Source organism: Camelus dromedarius, chromosome 5, assembly GCF_036321535.1.
Source record: "Camelus dromedarius isolate mCamDro1 chromosome 5, mCamDro1.pat, whole genome shotgun sequence".
Classification (NCBI taxonomy): Eukaryota; Metazoa; Chordata; class Mammalia; order Artiodactyla; family Camelidae; genus Camelus; species Camelus dromedarius.
In genome coordinates this window covers 81,066,454-81,081,522 of record NC_087440.1, presented here as the reverse complement: position 1 = coordinate 81,081,522, position 15,069 = coordinate 81,066,454, and the positions used below count along the sequence as shown (strand labels likewise).

At 43.6% G+C, this 15,069-nt stretch overlaps 1 protein-coding gene across 9 annotated transcripts in view; it reads left to right on the top strand.

Annotated features, from left to right (window-relative positions):
- FOXN3 (forkhead box N3) overlaps nucleotides 1-8,002 on the top strand; it is a 366,752-nt gene extending 358,750 nt beyond the window's left edge. For all 9 annotated transcript variants that reach the window (XM_064486179.1, XM_031454169.2, XM_031454168.2 and 6 more), the window contains one exon: nucleotides 1,232-8,002. In XM_064486179.1, the coding sequence (XP_064342249.1) occupies nucleotides 1,232-1,772 (541 nt within the window). In that variant the 3' untranslated portion in view covers nucleotides 1,773-8,002. The remainder of the gene's footprint in view (nucleotides 1-1,231) is intronic.
- Nucleotides 8,003-15,069: the final 7,067 nt, after the last annotated feature.

Sequence of the window (15,069 nt, the reverse complement as noted above, 5' to 3'; positions counted from 1 at the left end):
AGGCAGCATCAGTGTTGCAGCCGCCAGGCAGGCAGGACTGGGGCCTATTCACACGCAGACTGCGCGCTCTACCTCGCTGCTTGGCCAGACGCTGGTCCACGCGCCGGCGGGCAATTGCTCACATCCTCAGCCCCACAACCCCATGAAACGGGTGAAGTGACTATCCCCTCTTTGCCAGTAAGGAAGCACAAAGGAAGTCTGTTCACTGCTCAGACATAGGAACATGATAAAATAATCAGAGGTGTGATGGGTGCTGTCGGGACCTGATGGGAATGTATAAGCAGGTGACTTAGTTATAGGGCAGTCGGGCAAGAGTGAGGGTCGGTCTCATGATGTTATAAATTGCTCAAGCTTGAGCATCAGGCTTTGGTTCCCATCCCAATTCTGCTGCTACTCGTTAGCTATGTGGCTTTAAGTAAATTAGCAAACTTCTCCAGACCTCACTTCTGGGATCTATAAAATAAGAATGCTAATATCCACTTGATAGAGTAAAATGCAGTCATCTGTACAGACGTAGCAGGATGCCTGGCAGGTGGTAAGTTTAGGAGATGGTAGCTTATTGCTGTCTCGTCTGAGATCTAACCATGACTTGCTTCTCCATTCATCTTTAAGCATCTTTGTGACAGTGTCTGGGTCTGATTCTACCTCAGATACCTCCCCCAGGACCCTCCCTAAGGCCGTGCGTTTATATTAGGTGTTACTGAATACTTGTAGAGTGAATGAGGGAGGGAGGGAAGGCATGAGTGAATAGCTGTCACCACACGGCAGGCGTCTCTTTTTGCTGAACACTAGATTTAGTCTTCCGACAAGACTCCTACTGGAGCAGCTTTGGAAGAGAGTGGGCTTTTTTCTGTGAAGTGCCCAGCCAGCATCATCCGGTGGTGTCTCCTCCACAGTGTTGGCGGGTATGTGAAACCAAGCACAACTTGATTTTTATGGTTTAATAGAAGAGATTGAGCTTCCACTGCTGTCACTTCAAAAGAGTGTTGTTTTGACGTCTCAGCTGCACAAATTGAGTGAAAATGTCAATGACGGGAGATAAGCAGGGAAGACGGAGATGTCAGGATTTAGGACCCTGTCTTCAAAGCGGAGCCACCTGTTGGCAGGTCGCTGGATTGGACGTCAGAGCATCTGCCGTGAGAACACAGGGGGCTGCCGGTGTCTCACCACAGGGAGGTTAATCCTTGTCCTCTCTTGTCTCCCGTCCCTCCCCGCTGTCCCTGTCCCGCAGGAACGGCCTCACCAGCTGCCGGATGCGGACTGAGAGCGAGCCATCGTGTGGCTCCCCGGTGGTCAGCGGAGACCCCAAGGAGGATCACAACTACAGCAGTGCCAAATCCTCCAACGCCAGGAGCACCTCGCCTGCCAGCGACTCCGTCTCCTCCTCCTCGGCCGACGACCACTACGAGTTTGCCGCCAAGGGGAGCCAGGAGGGCAGCGAGGGCAGCTTCCAGAGCCACGAGAGCCACAGCGAGACGGAGGAGGATGACAGGAAACGCAGCCCGAAGGAGGCCAAGGATGCTCTGGGGGACAGCGGCTATGCGTCCCAGCACAAGAAGCGCCAGCACTTCGCCAAGGCCAGGAAGGTCCCCAGCGACACGCTGCCCCTCAAAAAGAGACGCACGGAAAAGCCCCCCGAGAGCGATGACGAGGAGATGAAAGAGGCGGCAGGATCCCTCCTGCACTTGGCGGGGATTCGGTCCTGTTTGAATAACATCACCAATCGGACGGCAAAGGGGCAGAAAGAGCAAAAGGAAACCACAAAAAATTAAAAACAAGTCACTGATTTGTTTTGAACTTACGGCCATTTGGTTTCAGCATGTCAGGAGATTTCTAATGATTTGTGGCAATATCAGCAATTTATTATTTTTTTCTTTTCTTTTCTTTTTTTGGTTTGGTTTTCTTTCTTTTCTTTCCTTTTTTTTTTTTTTAATTTGCCCCCCTCCTTTGTTTTGGACCCTTAAGAATTTTATGTTTAAAGGAGATTGAAGCCATAGAACTCATATTGACACTCAGCTGTTTTACAAAAGCTTTTCATTATCTGAAGACAAAATGAAAAAGCCAAAATTACCATTGCTTCCTCCAGCTTGTCAGAAACCCGTGGCTGAATCCGCAGGGATGGCAACGAAAAGGCCACAGGGATACACATCTGGCACCTAGAAGGCACGTGTGCAAAGTAACCATCCATCAGGCCCAACCTTTAGGTTTTAAAAGTCAGGATATCCACCCAGTTGGATCTGCCGAGTGAATGCACATAAGGCAACTGAGGAGAAGGAGGGACCCTGGGTTTCCCTAGGAGGGGCAGGATGGTCACCAGTCCTCTGTGCTTCTTAACTGTGAAGCCTAGTAGCATCTTACCAGGTGGACACTGGGCCATCCCTGTACAACAGGTGTCGATGACTCATGAGAAGCACGTGGGTCAGTTTGTAGTGATGTTGCTAATCGTTGAATTCTGATCTATAGTAAATGAGAATGTTCCACAAGCCATAAGCCTGAAGGTTGGTCCTGCACACACACACATGCACACCACACACACACAACACACACACACATAGATACACAAGAGCAAAAGAGAAAAAAACTGATGCAGAAAAAACAAGCTCTGTCTTCTTAACTGCCCAAGTGAAAAGCAAATCCAAGAAATTACAGTAGCTGTTAAGGAAGGAAATAATGGTACAAACCTTTTTCTGTCTGTCAAAACCATTTGATCCAAGTGAAAACAAAACAAAACTAAAAGCTACAGAACCTGCCATTAGTATTGTGGTGTATTTTTTAAAGATGAAAGGCACATTGATGGACAAACTAAAGTGAAAACATGGCAAAAAAAGAAAAAAAGAAAAAGAAAAAACTCCTATACTGCCCTCAAAATGGAGTTTGCAATTAATTAATGTCAGGATTCATCTTTGCAAAAATCCAGTGATTTCCACACTCAGTCAGTGTAGCCAGCAGAAATTTCTGATCCACAATGCATGGAATTCCTTTGAAAAAAGAAGAAAAAAAATGAAAAAAAATCACAAAACACAAACTTTTTTTTATTCAAAAGTAACGAAGTTCTTGTAAGGTAAATAATGTATCTAGCATGAAGCATGAATTATTTTCATATAAATATAGAAAATAGAGAAAAGGCTATGCCTCTAATTTTTAAGCCCTTAGGCTTAGAGGTTCTTTTGGTTTTCTTCTTTTTCCTTTTTTTTTCTCTCCTTTAGTTTTCTTTTTTTGTTGTTTTTACTTTTTTTCCCTTTTTCTGATTATTTTGTTTTGGTTTTTTGAAGCAGGTGTTTAAGGTTTAACCTTCTTCAGGGACAAATTGACTGTTGGGGAACTTACTCTGCAATATAAAAATATCTTCATGTTCTGGTAGGGCCTGGATGGTGGATCTCTGTACTGCCTTGTCTGCACTTCAGCCCCCGAGCCCCTCTGATTCTCTGTTGAAACGTGTGTCCTTTCTCTCTGTCTGTACATGTTTACCATGACGCAATAATTTGAGGGCAAACTTAGTAGTGAGTGTGTATGATAGAATCAAGAGAATTATGGGACGCTGACTTGAGAAAACCATGACCGTGATTTGGTTCTAGGAAAAAGGCAGTGAATAATTATGCAAATTCACCAGGAGAAGGGGAAACACACGAATGGGCCTTATTGGATGAGGGTGTGAGTTAGGGTACACGGAAGGAGGAAGTGAATGGGTGTTGGGAGGACCCGCCCCCGACGCTGTCCCGTGACTTCATCTCACGGTGGGAAGGAGGGGCCGGCCATCTCTACCACCTCGGTACACGAACCATCCTGGAATGAAGCCCACCTAGGTTGTGAGAGCTGAATTTAGACAACCAGATAATGTCACGCAGACCAGAAACTCTTGTTATCTTTGCCTAAGAGAAGCTATTTGGGGAGATCCAGAGAAGCCTCTAAAAGAATTTGATCTTCCACCCACATGGAAGGGAAATATAGAACACAAACAAGAGCACCCACTATGGTGGCTCAGGATCTGATGTTGAGGGAAAGGAAGGGAAGTGGGGTGATGGTGATTTTAAAAACGAGGCAGTGTGGGCCGCTGGGGTGCCCCCCTGCCAGCACCAGGCACAATCCGAAGCTCCATCAGCCAGGACAGTGGGAATTACCTGGTGCATTCTCTTCCTCTGGGTTGCTGATGAGAGAACCTGAAAGAAAATCTGCACCCACATGCAGGTCAGAGCCTGAAGACCTCCAGCGTATCTGTGCAGGGTGTGGCTGGGAATAAGGATGTCTTTTTGAAGTGCTCTGTTCCCTCCGTCTCCCCAAACATCTGACACCCCAAAAGCCATCCACAGCTGTGGAACCTAAGCGACACTTTGATTTGTGTTGTCACCTGACCCTGCCCACCTCCGTCCCCCGCCCTCACTCCACCCCTAAGATCAAATTCAGACTTCCCTCCGCAAAGGCAGAGGTCAACGTCCAGGACGGTTTCTGGCCGGGGGGGTTCTTCCGATTAAAACCCCCCACAGTGGGCTGTCTCCCCTCATTTCCTTTTTCTAAAGGAGCAAAGGCCTCTTTTAGAAAATAATAAAATGCAATGTGTGTGATTTACTTTTCTGATCTCTTTGAGAAATAGATAAATATCTTATAAAAGTGTGTTCTTAACTCCAGAACCACTCTTTTTGCATAAATACCTCATCGGGCAGCTTTCTAAGTGTTACTTTCCTGAGTGTCCCTCAGTCCCTTCTTAGGAGCCGCTGGGAGACGTAGGGGAAACTTTAGTGAGGGTACTTTTTTCTATTTTTCTTCTGTTTTTGGAGGCATACACATTATGCATAACCAAAACAATGGCTCAATTGTGTTTAACTTTGTATTTTGATTGTTGAGAAAAAAAAAAGTATCGATGTGTATGTGGCCGTTTGTAGTGAATTCATTGCAGAATGAGGTTGCCCATGTCCTTGCCAAGCCAAGGGGCAAGGAGCACCCTCTCACCCCCTTCCTCCAAGAGCAGTAGAGAATTTAAGCACAAGCCTATTTGTGAAAGAATATTTTGCTCAAGTGTAATTCACTTTAGTCTTGGAATTCCTTCCCAAACGTCAGGTGTTCTTTTAGCTTTCGAACTAGCCTATGTATTCATTAGTCTGACAAAGTCGCCTGAGCACCGTTCAAGGGGTGTGGTGGTGTTTTTGCTTTCGTTTCTCCTGCTGGGAGAAGTGGCATTTCGTGTGTCATTCCAGTGTCTCACATACTCAAATGGGGCGGGGGGGAGGGGGAAATGGGGAACTATAGCAATATTTGAAGATGCTTTGGAAAACAACCGTGAACACATCTGCACCGTGACATCCACAGTTACTTGCTGTTGGTCCTCGGACACATTTAAGAGAAAGAGACTGGCTCTTTATTCTTAAATGATGTGCGCATAGACAGTTATTTTTATGCTACTACAATTGTCTGTTATCTTTACCTAGTACTTCGTGGAAGGGGTTTGCATCATAGACTTCCCAGCCTTATAATATAACTCATAAGCTCCTACTTCCCTTGCCCCTCTCTGACCACTCTCCGTTCAAGAGTTCTTTGGTAGAACTGTCTATCTGAAAGTCAAATGAACCCAACCCACAGGTAGACGGTTTGAGAAACCACAGCCAAGACCACAGTGGCAGGTTTTGGTCTTGGTGCTGAGTGTTTAAGAAGGGATGTGTTGGAAGCTTTTCCCAAGAGCTGACTTTTGTCTTGTAGGGGCGCTCGGCCTGTCTGGCCCTTGCTGGGCGTGGCAGTGAGTACCACGGGGTATTCTGGAGGAGGTCACTGCACTGAATGGCCGTCCTGCCTAGGAGACAACTTCAGGCTTCAACAGTTTGGATGGCTTTGGTGCCCGGCTCAGTCCTGGGACACAGCAAGACTGCTCTGCACCCAGTGCTGCTGACTCCCCGGTCCAGTTACCCCACCCTACGTGTGTGGGCCCTCTGCCTCTCTCATCAGAGGGCTCTTGGAGAAGGAATCAGAGTTCTGTACCAGTGACCTCCATGGGAGGGTTTTCCATATGGGATTGGATTCGATGCAATGTGACTTCTCTTTCCATTTCACCTTGATTCAGGTTGGGACTCGTTTCTTTCTGGTGGATCACAGCTGCCCAGATGTTGCAGTTTTATCTTTTGTGTTTCTGTAGAGGAGTATTTTTCTTTCATCTTCAGGATTTTTTTCTCTCTCTTTTTTGCCACCAAAAGAACACGTTTGAACCCCATGTCCCCTCTTGATCGTGACTTACCAGTGTTGACAGTTACATCCTTAGTGTTGTAGGTCCCAGCTCCAGTACTATATCAAACACTGTTATGCACATAATGCAGCACTGTGATCTAATTTAAATAATACTTTTTTATTATTTATACTACTATATATAATATACATCAACACTTTTGCTATATAACCTAAGTGGTAACCCTCTTTTTAGTTCCCTGCCAAAACTCGGGACTTTGGTCTATATCGCAGTCAACACAGTTACAAAGTTGTAATGGTGTCTTTTTTTTTTTCCTTTTTATTTGTAACGAAATGTGTAAATCAACGTATATACATTGTGTGGTGTTCCTGTATCTGGAGTCCCATGAGGATTTACACATGGCATTCAGTGTTCTGTATAGACCCGCCTGCCTTTGTGAATTCATCTGTTGACCCTTCTTCCTTTGAGAGAACACTGGTGACGCTGGTGAACTCTTGTTCTCTCTCTGCCCCCGCCCCCCTCCCACTGGTTATTCTTGAATTAAGCACAGACGCATCAGCTCCGTTGCTTCATCATGAATAATGCGTGTGACCTTGCAATTCTTCCACAGTTCAGCAAACAAGTGCTAGCTTCACTGACCAAAAATTTAGGAAGGAAAATCCGATTTTTAAAATGATCCATCTTTCCACAGCCGAAACCAATATGTCTATGGTGCTGCATTTTGCTGTCTGTCCTACTTTTGAAATCAGACCTGGGTGAAAGATCACTTCTGACTCAACTGTGATACGCTCACAAGTACCCTTCCTGTTCGTTTTGTTAGCGTTGAAATCAAGACTATTTATTTGGAATCTATACAACAGTGTTTGCCACTGTCTTTCACTTGCAAAAAGTTGAGAACAGCCTTCCCTACTTTTTGCAAAGGATTACTATTCCATATTGGATTCTCAAAGACTTCGATATGGGGAAACTCTCACACCTAGAAATTGTCTTTCATCCTTTCATGACTGTGGCCTGAGTTCCCAACCCCTCCCTTTTTTTAGATGAAACTCTTAGCACAATTTCAGTTATTTAAACATTCAGCATTGTGTGTTGAGCCATCGAAGCTCACAGCTGATTCAGTAACCAGTTTCCTGCTGTCATTCACACTCACTACTTACACTGCCATGGTGACAATGTGGAGGAAACAAGTGTCCGTGTGTGTCTGGGAAGCATTATAAGCTTGTACATTTTATTTTTTATACTCTGATTCTGTAACATTTCTGAGTTTTGTTTTTGTTTTACAGAAAAAATAAGTAAATAAATAACAGTGATCAAGCAATCAGAAGACAAGAGGTTTACTCTCAAGACTTAGGGTCATCGGACCTCTGGCCAATAGACCTCCGTGGCCAAATTCATTTACTAGAGTAATAAGTTTTCGAAAGCCAATTTTTTTTCTGTATCTTTCTGTATGAAACTGCCAATATCATGAATAGAAAGGGAGAACCATGAGAAAGGAGGTGACGTTCAGTCGCATTTGTGTTACCTAGAGGAGCAGTGTGGGAGCTGGCACGATCAGCCAAACTTTAGGGACCTGGTGGAGTTGCTTCGGAGGCACCCATACTTGCATTTCGCATTCTCCATATGTAATCATATTGCCAAAGACAAACTATTCATCATTTATTGTAAATAACACTTTCCCCCAGACCTACCATAAAGTTTCTGTGATGTATTGTCTTCCAGTTGCAATAAAAATTACTGAGTTGCATCAATTGAAGAAAAATGCCATGTCGTATTGTGTGCACTGCGTCTCCATGTGCAAATGCTGAGCAGTAAAATCATTTATATTTCCTACCTGCACTAGGGTGTGTGCTCCGTTTTTTACGGCCCGGTGTCTGAATCTCCACTGCGCTTACTGCCCCCATCCTCAGGCATGCTTCATTTTCAGTAAAAAAATTACACACCTTTTGCAAATAAACAGATTCACAGCCCAAGGCTGGGCTCCCCTGTGGCTCTCAGAATTCCAGCTTGGATCTAAAGAATTGCTAGACAGTAAACCTCCCACCACAAACCTTAGAGCTTGTAGTTAAAACCAATTGTGCCTTTCATTTGGAAGATGACAAATACACTGAAATTATACACTGGGGTGGGGGCCTGCCAGCCTATCCCAGGTCCTGAGGGCTTCTTATGATGACTTTCCTAACCCTGAGGCTTTGGCCTTCCAGGATTTAATCCATCATCCCTCAAAGTACCACGCATGCCCTAAGGACCAAGGAGGAGTTGGAGTGGAGAAGAGTGGTCGGGACAAGTGATAGGCACAGGGTACCAGTCACCATGCTGGAGGAATGGAAAGGATGTTCTTTCCGAGTTCTTGTTCCTTCTATGACAGTTGCCAGTGTGCTGTGTGGATCTGTAGCTCTCAGAGCAGCCACAGTGACCCCGGCAGAGCTGGCCTCCACCACTTCCTTTCTGCTGGGCCCCACACTCACTGGTGTCTTCTAGGTGCCCAGGCTGTGCCTCCTGTGGTCACGGTGTTACTGTAAGGTCACTTCCAGTGCGTCTATCAGAATGGATTCCCAACAAGGCTTCTCAAGGTGGTCACCCCCGGATCTAAGGTGTTTGCCAGCACTGCCACCATGTCCATTTCCACTGTTGGAATCACCTTCAAAGCTGCCATGTGCCCTCCTGGATGACAGCCCTTCAACGCTGGAGGGGGAATTGATGGGGAGGAAGAGCAGAAAGTCATTGGGGTCAAATCTGATGAATCGGGTAATTGACCAATTTGAGTAATACTTAACACCAAATACAGGGTGTGGCCACCGTAAAAAATCTGCATCAGACATATTCCGTAACTGATGCTCAAGTTGTCTGAAGACGAGACACCCAGGTAGCTTGAGTATCAGAGTATCTGAGGGAATTCCGTCATGATGATAACACCTCCAAAATTCTGACCTGACCTCGAGGGGGCATTGATTGGCCCACAGAAGAGGAGGGTAGTCTGGTAGTTGTTACCTGAAGTGTTTGTTATCTAATGGGGCTGGGGGGTGGCGGGGCCTCTGGGCTACAAGATGGTGTAAGTGCGAAAGGAGGCAGGTGAAACAGACAGATTTGAAATCACACTGCATGACAATAGAAAAACTACCACCAGGGTCAAAATCATATTAAGTGTTGCACATTATTTTTGTTCTCTTCTAATTTAAGCAGCATTCATTGAGCACCAACACTATCCCAGGGACTGCTGGGCCACAGTGACAAGTGGAATTAGTCTGGAAGGGACTTGAAAGCTAATACAAGAGGGGCCCTGAGTTGCTGGGACAGGCATACGATTAGGTGTTTAGACGGCACCCCAGAGGGATGGGGGCCAGGCTTCCTGGAGCAGAACTTCCCGAGGGTTAAGCAGTGGTGATCTTGTTGGAATAAGTTCAGAGTGTCGTCAGGTGGCTGACCTGAAAGGACAGCACGCAGGTGTGTCTCTAAGCTGCTTCCAGGTGTGTTCAGGGGGCTTTGCTTCCTTACTGTGTATTCACCTGCCTCCCCGTCTGTGTCCTCTGCCCTCATCAAAACGGGGCCACACTGTGCCTTCCTCTCCAATTCACTCTTCAGTTCCTTCCCTGAAAAGAAGGAAACAAAGGAATTACCGGTGTCTTCAGTTTATTAAAAGCAGCTTGGTGTGAGTGCAAAGAAAGAAGAAATCCAAAGTATGAATAAAGCTCACACTCATAAGTGACTTTCATTCCCACCACAGTTTTAATAGTAGCATTTGCGATTCTGTGTCGTGCATTTGGTTGGGGAACTGTATATCTCATGTTCTGTGTTTCCTTTGAGCAAACTACAAGATTCTGGACTCTGCCTTGAAGACGTAATTATCTGCTGAATGGATGCTTCATCTGCATATATGAGTGACACGCACGCTCTCCTCTAAGTCTTAGCTAATCCAGGTGTGGCTTATCCCTGCTTTATAAACATTCTTCCTGGACAACTGAAAATGGGTGATTTTCTGGAAAGATCAGATAACACTGTCTTCAAAGTTGTTTGAATCCTCAGAGCAGTGAAACTCCCGCACCAGGTACCTCGGGGACCACGAAGTGCATTTAGTGTTGACGCCGCCCTGAATGAAGTGGGATGAGTGAAGGTGAGCAGAGTGGCTGCCCCTGGCCAGTTTCTCCTCTCCTGTTGACTGCTTTCCCTGATGAAAGGAAGAGTTCTGAGCTAAGGAATTACCATCCTTCTAGAAATTTCTGAACAGAGGAGGGCAACTTCAGAGGGGGTCTGGCATAGCTAGGAGGCTTTTGTTTATCACCTGAAAGCACAGGTCTGTCACCCTGCTTCTCAGATCCCCCAGGAATCAAATGGTCCTACAATGGGCACAAATATGAAGGTATGTTTGACCATTTTTTAAAAATTGGGATACAGAACTGGGGGTTCAGGGACTTAGTAAGGACAACTTTTTAAAAGACTCAAATATAAGTGAATAAATCAGTTTATTAAATGTCCACCTCTTCCCTTTGTTTTGTGTGAATAAACCTTCTGGGAGCAGTGCTTTAGGTAATACTAACACTTAGGTAACTTAGATGACAGTAGTCTCTTGATTTGAAATCATTCTTGGGCATTTTGAGATAAAGTATCCTAATGTTTTATGTTACTCCATAGTAAAATACTTATGGGGCATATGGCTAAATCTCTTTCAAAAGGCAGCAGTTTATTTCAGAAGTATCCAGAAGTTCTATTTTTTCCTCATCTGTTACTCATCTCAGAACTGATTTCTGAAAATATATACTATAGAAGAAGAGGAGTATGATGAGAGAAGTCTGAAAATAAGCCAGCGGCTGATGTTTTAACCCCACTAGGATACAGTTTCTTCGTTAAATGGAATGGACCATTCTCTGCACATCGTAAAACTGGAGGGGACATTAGAGACCATTGAGTCTAAACTCCCTATTTTACTGACCCAGAAGCTGAAGCACAAAAAAGTTAAGGGATGTGCCTGAGTTGACACAGCTGGCTAGTGGCAGACCTGGACTCAAGAGGAAAATTTCCTTGTCTTTTGTCATATTCATCTGTTTGGTATATAATTATAATCACCACAGCTGTAGAATTTCATAGCTGGCAATTCCCCACATGTGCACACTTAACATAATGTCCTGTGCATTTTCCCCATAGCCATAGTGAAAATGATCACCTTTTAAAATAATACATAATGTTCTATTTTTTTTCTTTTTTCTCATTTCTTTTTTAAGTGTAGCCAGTTTACAATGTTGTGTCAATTTCAGGTGTACAACGTAATGTTTCAATCATACATATACATGTATATATTCTTTTTCATATTCTTTGTCATTATAGGTTACTTCAAGGTATTGAGTATAATTCCCTGTGCTATATAGTATAAACTTGCTGTTTGTCTATTTTATATATATAGTAGTTTGTACCTACAAATCTCAAACTCCCAATTTATCCCTTCCCACCCCATTCTCCCCCAGTAGCCATAAGTTTGTTTTCTATGTTTGTGAGTCTGTTTCTGTTTTATAAATAAGTTTTGTGTCTTTTTTTTAGATTCCACATATAAGTGATATCATATGGTATTTTTCTTTCTCTTTCTGGCTTACTTCACTTAAAATGATGATCTCTAGGTCTATCCATGTTGCTGCAAATGGCATTATCTTATTCTTTTTTATGGCTGAGTGGTATTCCATTATATATATATACCACAACTTTATCCAGTCATCTGTCAATGGACACTTAGGTTGTTTCCATGTCTTGGCTATTGTATATAGTGCTGCTATGAACATTGGGGTGCATGTATCTTTTTGAAATAGCATTCCCTTTGGATATATGCTCAGGAGTGGAATTGCTGGATCATATGGTAAGTTCATTTTTAATTTCTTAAGGAATCTCCATACTGTTTTCCATAATGGCTGCACCAAACTACATTACCACCAACAGTGTAGGAGGGTTTCCTTTCCTCCACACCCTCTCCAGCATCTATCACTGGTGGACTTTTGAATGATGGCCATTCTGACCAGTATGAGGTGATACGTCATTGTAGTTCTGATTTGCATTTCTCTGATAATTAGTGATATGGAGCATTTTTTCATGTGCCTTTTGTATCATAACATTCTATTGAGTGGGTGGCATGTCATCTACAACTGTTACCTTCTTTTCATTGTTTAAATTGCTTACAGTTTCTCTCTATTCCTAGTGATACCACAATGAACATCTTCAGGCATATGGCCACTTGCATATTTTCAACTTGCCCTTTGGTTGGTAGCCTGTTGGAACAAAAGTATTATCAGTGTTACAGCTCTTTATGTATGGGCTTTCCAAAAGGCATCAGTGCCAAGGGCAATGAATGGAAACCCTGATTTCACTGCACCCTTACCAGTGTTGGAATTTCTTTTTCTCTTTAATCTGTGCTACCAGACAAAAGTAGTGTTTTATTGGTGTTTTTTAAAATTGAGATTTTATGACTGTTTTGAGTTTCCATTTACCTGCTAGCAAAGCTACATGATTTCCCATAATTTACTGGCCATTTATTTTCTCTTTTCTGAATCATCTGTGACTGACTCTTCAGGAGTTCCCAGGAGAAGGAAATTAGATCCAGAGTCTCTTTTCTAGCAAGGCTCCTGATTAGCCACTAAATGGTGCCAGGATGACCAAACACATCAGCTGACCCCAGACGGTGCTCTCATCTTCAGATGCTCTAATTGTCCTTACATTGAGACAAAGCCCATTCCCTTAAATTTTTGGCCAAAGTTCCTAGGATTTGCCTGAAAGGCTGAAAAGATGTAACCTAAATCATCTTGCACATGGCAACCATTTATATGTTTGAAAAACAACAATAATTTCCTCCCTAAATCTTTTCCAGAATAAATATTCAAGTTCTGTCTATTCCTTTCCTCTTCTGGACACAATCCAGTCTGTGATCAGAACTGATCACAGAACTCAAAGTACAGTTGGATGATGAAAAACCATCACTTCCTTCATTCTGGATCCTCTGTTTCTATTAATGTAACCAACGACTAAATTCTAAATTGTTTTTTTTTTTTTTTTTTTTTTTTTTCAGAAATCGTAGCACATCACTGATTCACATTGAACTTGCTAGTAACTAAAACAGCTAAGTCCCAGCTGCTGGCATTCTTCTCCAGATACTCATTTTAGATCAAAGTGCAGGACTTCATACTTATCTCTGTTAAATTCCACCTCCTTAGACTTGGTCCACTGGTCAAGGCCAGTTGAGATTAGCAGTGGGGTTGGGTTATGAGGGTCCTGACTTTGTCATCCAAAACATTTGCTTTCCCTCCAGGTATCATTGGATCACAAATTTGAAAATGTCTTTCGTATGTTGATTAGGACAAAGCTGGAGCCATGTGGCATGGTTCTGGGGACACCCTTGTAGGTCAACTTTCATTTCAGTCAGCCCCCTTAGAGGGCAATCGTTCAACAAGTTATATATGCATCTGGCTTTATGAAGATATATGAAGCCTACATTTCTCCACACAATCAAAAGTTTGTCAAGAATATCCTTGATCTCCAGGTGTAAGTCCATAGTCTTCCTTTATAAAAAAGGAAATTAAGTCATACTCTATGCCAATATGAATTATGCAAATTTGAAATAAGGCAACTGAAAAGAATAAAGTTTAACTTAATGTACAAAACTTGAGATAATGTAAATCCTACTTTATTTCTATGGGGGAATTAGTCTTGACTTATGCATATATAAAATTATATGAGGTTTTAAGGAACATATCCCTCATATAAAAAGCAGCCACAATTTATTCATCCATGTCCTCATTCATCCATTCACTTACTACATCTTAGTGAGCTCAAGCTGGCTTCCTTGCCAAGAGCTTACAAACCGTTCTTGTAATAATCCGTCTAAGAATTCTGCCCAGGAATAGCCCTGAGACTATGCAGCGACAGTTTGCAGACAGTCTTCTGTTTACAATCAAGAAGTTTCAGCATAATGCTGAGTGGTATTTCTTCACTCCGTGTGCAAGCCTGTTTAGAGCATGGCCACACCGAGCATGCAGTTAGTCTCTAAATACAGTCAGATGCATCTAAAATAATGGTCTTCCTTTAAAATAAAAAACAACTCAGAAGTTGAGTTTAGTTACTCCTCGCACCTATTTACTTTTAAAAACTTAACACTCCCTGGCACGGCGCATCTATTTAAGCGTCCAGAACTTCAGTAGTCTGAGAGGGCTACCCCAAACATGAAAGGATAGAGAAGAAATTACAGAAGAAATAGATGAAGGAAGTGTTAAAATAGATTCTCTCCTTCACAGTCACAATCAACCCACCTTGTTTTTGAGCAACTGCTACGTGCCAATCCTGATAGGCGCTGGGGACACAGGGGAATAATCTGGTTCCTACCTTCCGGTGTGATCACCTCCAAAAGTCCAGCTGGAGCAAGTAATGGGGGTCTCACTGGTGGCTGGTGTATTGTTCCCCAAACTTCTCAGTTGTGGGTGATCTTTTCAAGGTGTGAAAATACTGGTTGTGAAGATCAACACGGCCTCTGTCTTCCTCTCTCTCATCCCTCCTCTTTTCTCCTCTGTCAGCTAGTGAGGAGTTAGAGAGAGCCTGTTTGCTGTCTGCAGACATGGCCATCCCTCCTGTGGAAGCATGATTTCTTACTGAACTGATCCTCGCTCCTGCTTACCAGCTCCGTGATAGCCAGGTGTGTCCTTCTTGTCCACCCAGTGCTTCCAGTTCTTGATTCAGAAACCAGCGTTCATCCCCAACCCTGCCCTCTCTCTGCTTTCTCTCCCCGCCACCTAGCCATCATCACTCCCTCCTCAAGGTGGCTGTAAGAGCAAAGGTTGGAGAGGCCAAGCAGCACAGCCAGCTCTTGTTTTATGTTAATAACTCTCCTGCCACCGTTACGGGTGAACAAGAGATGCAGAAAGATGCATGAAGCATTCAGATGA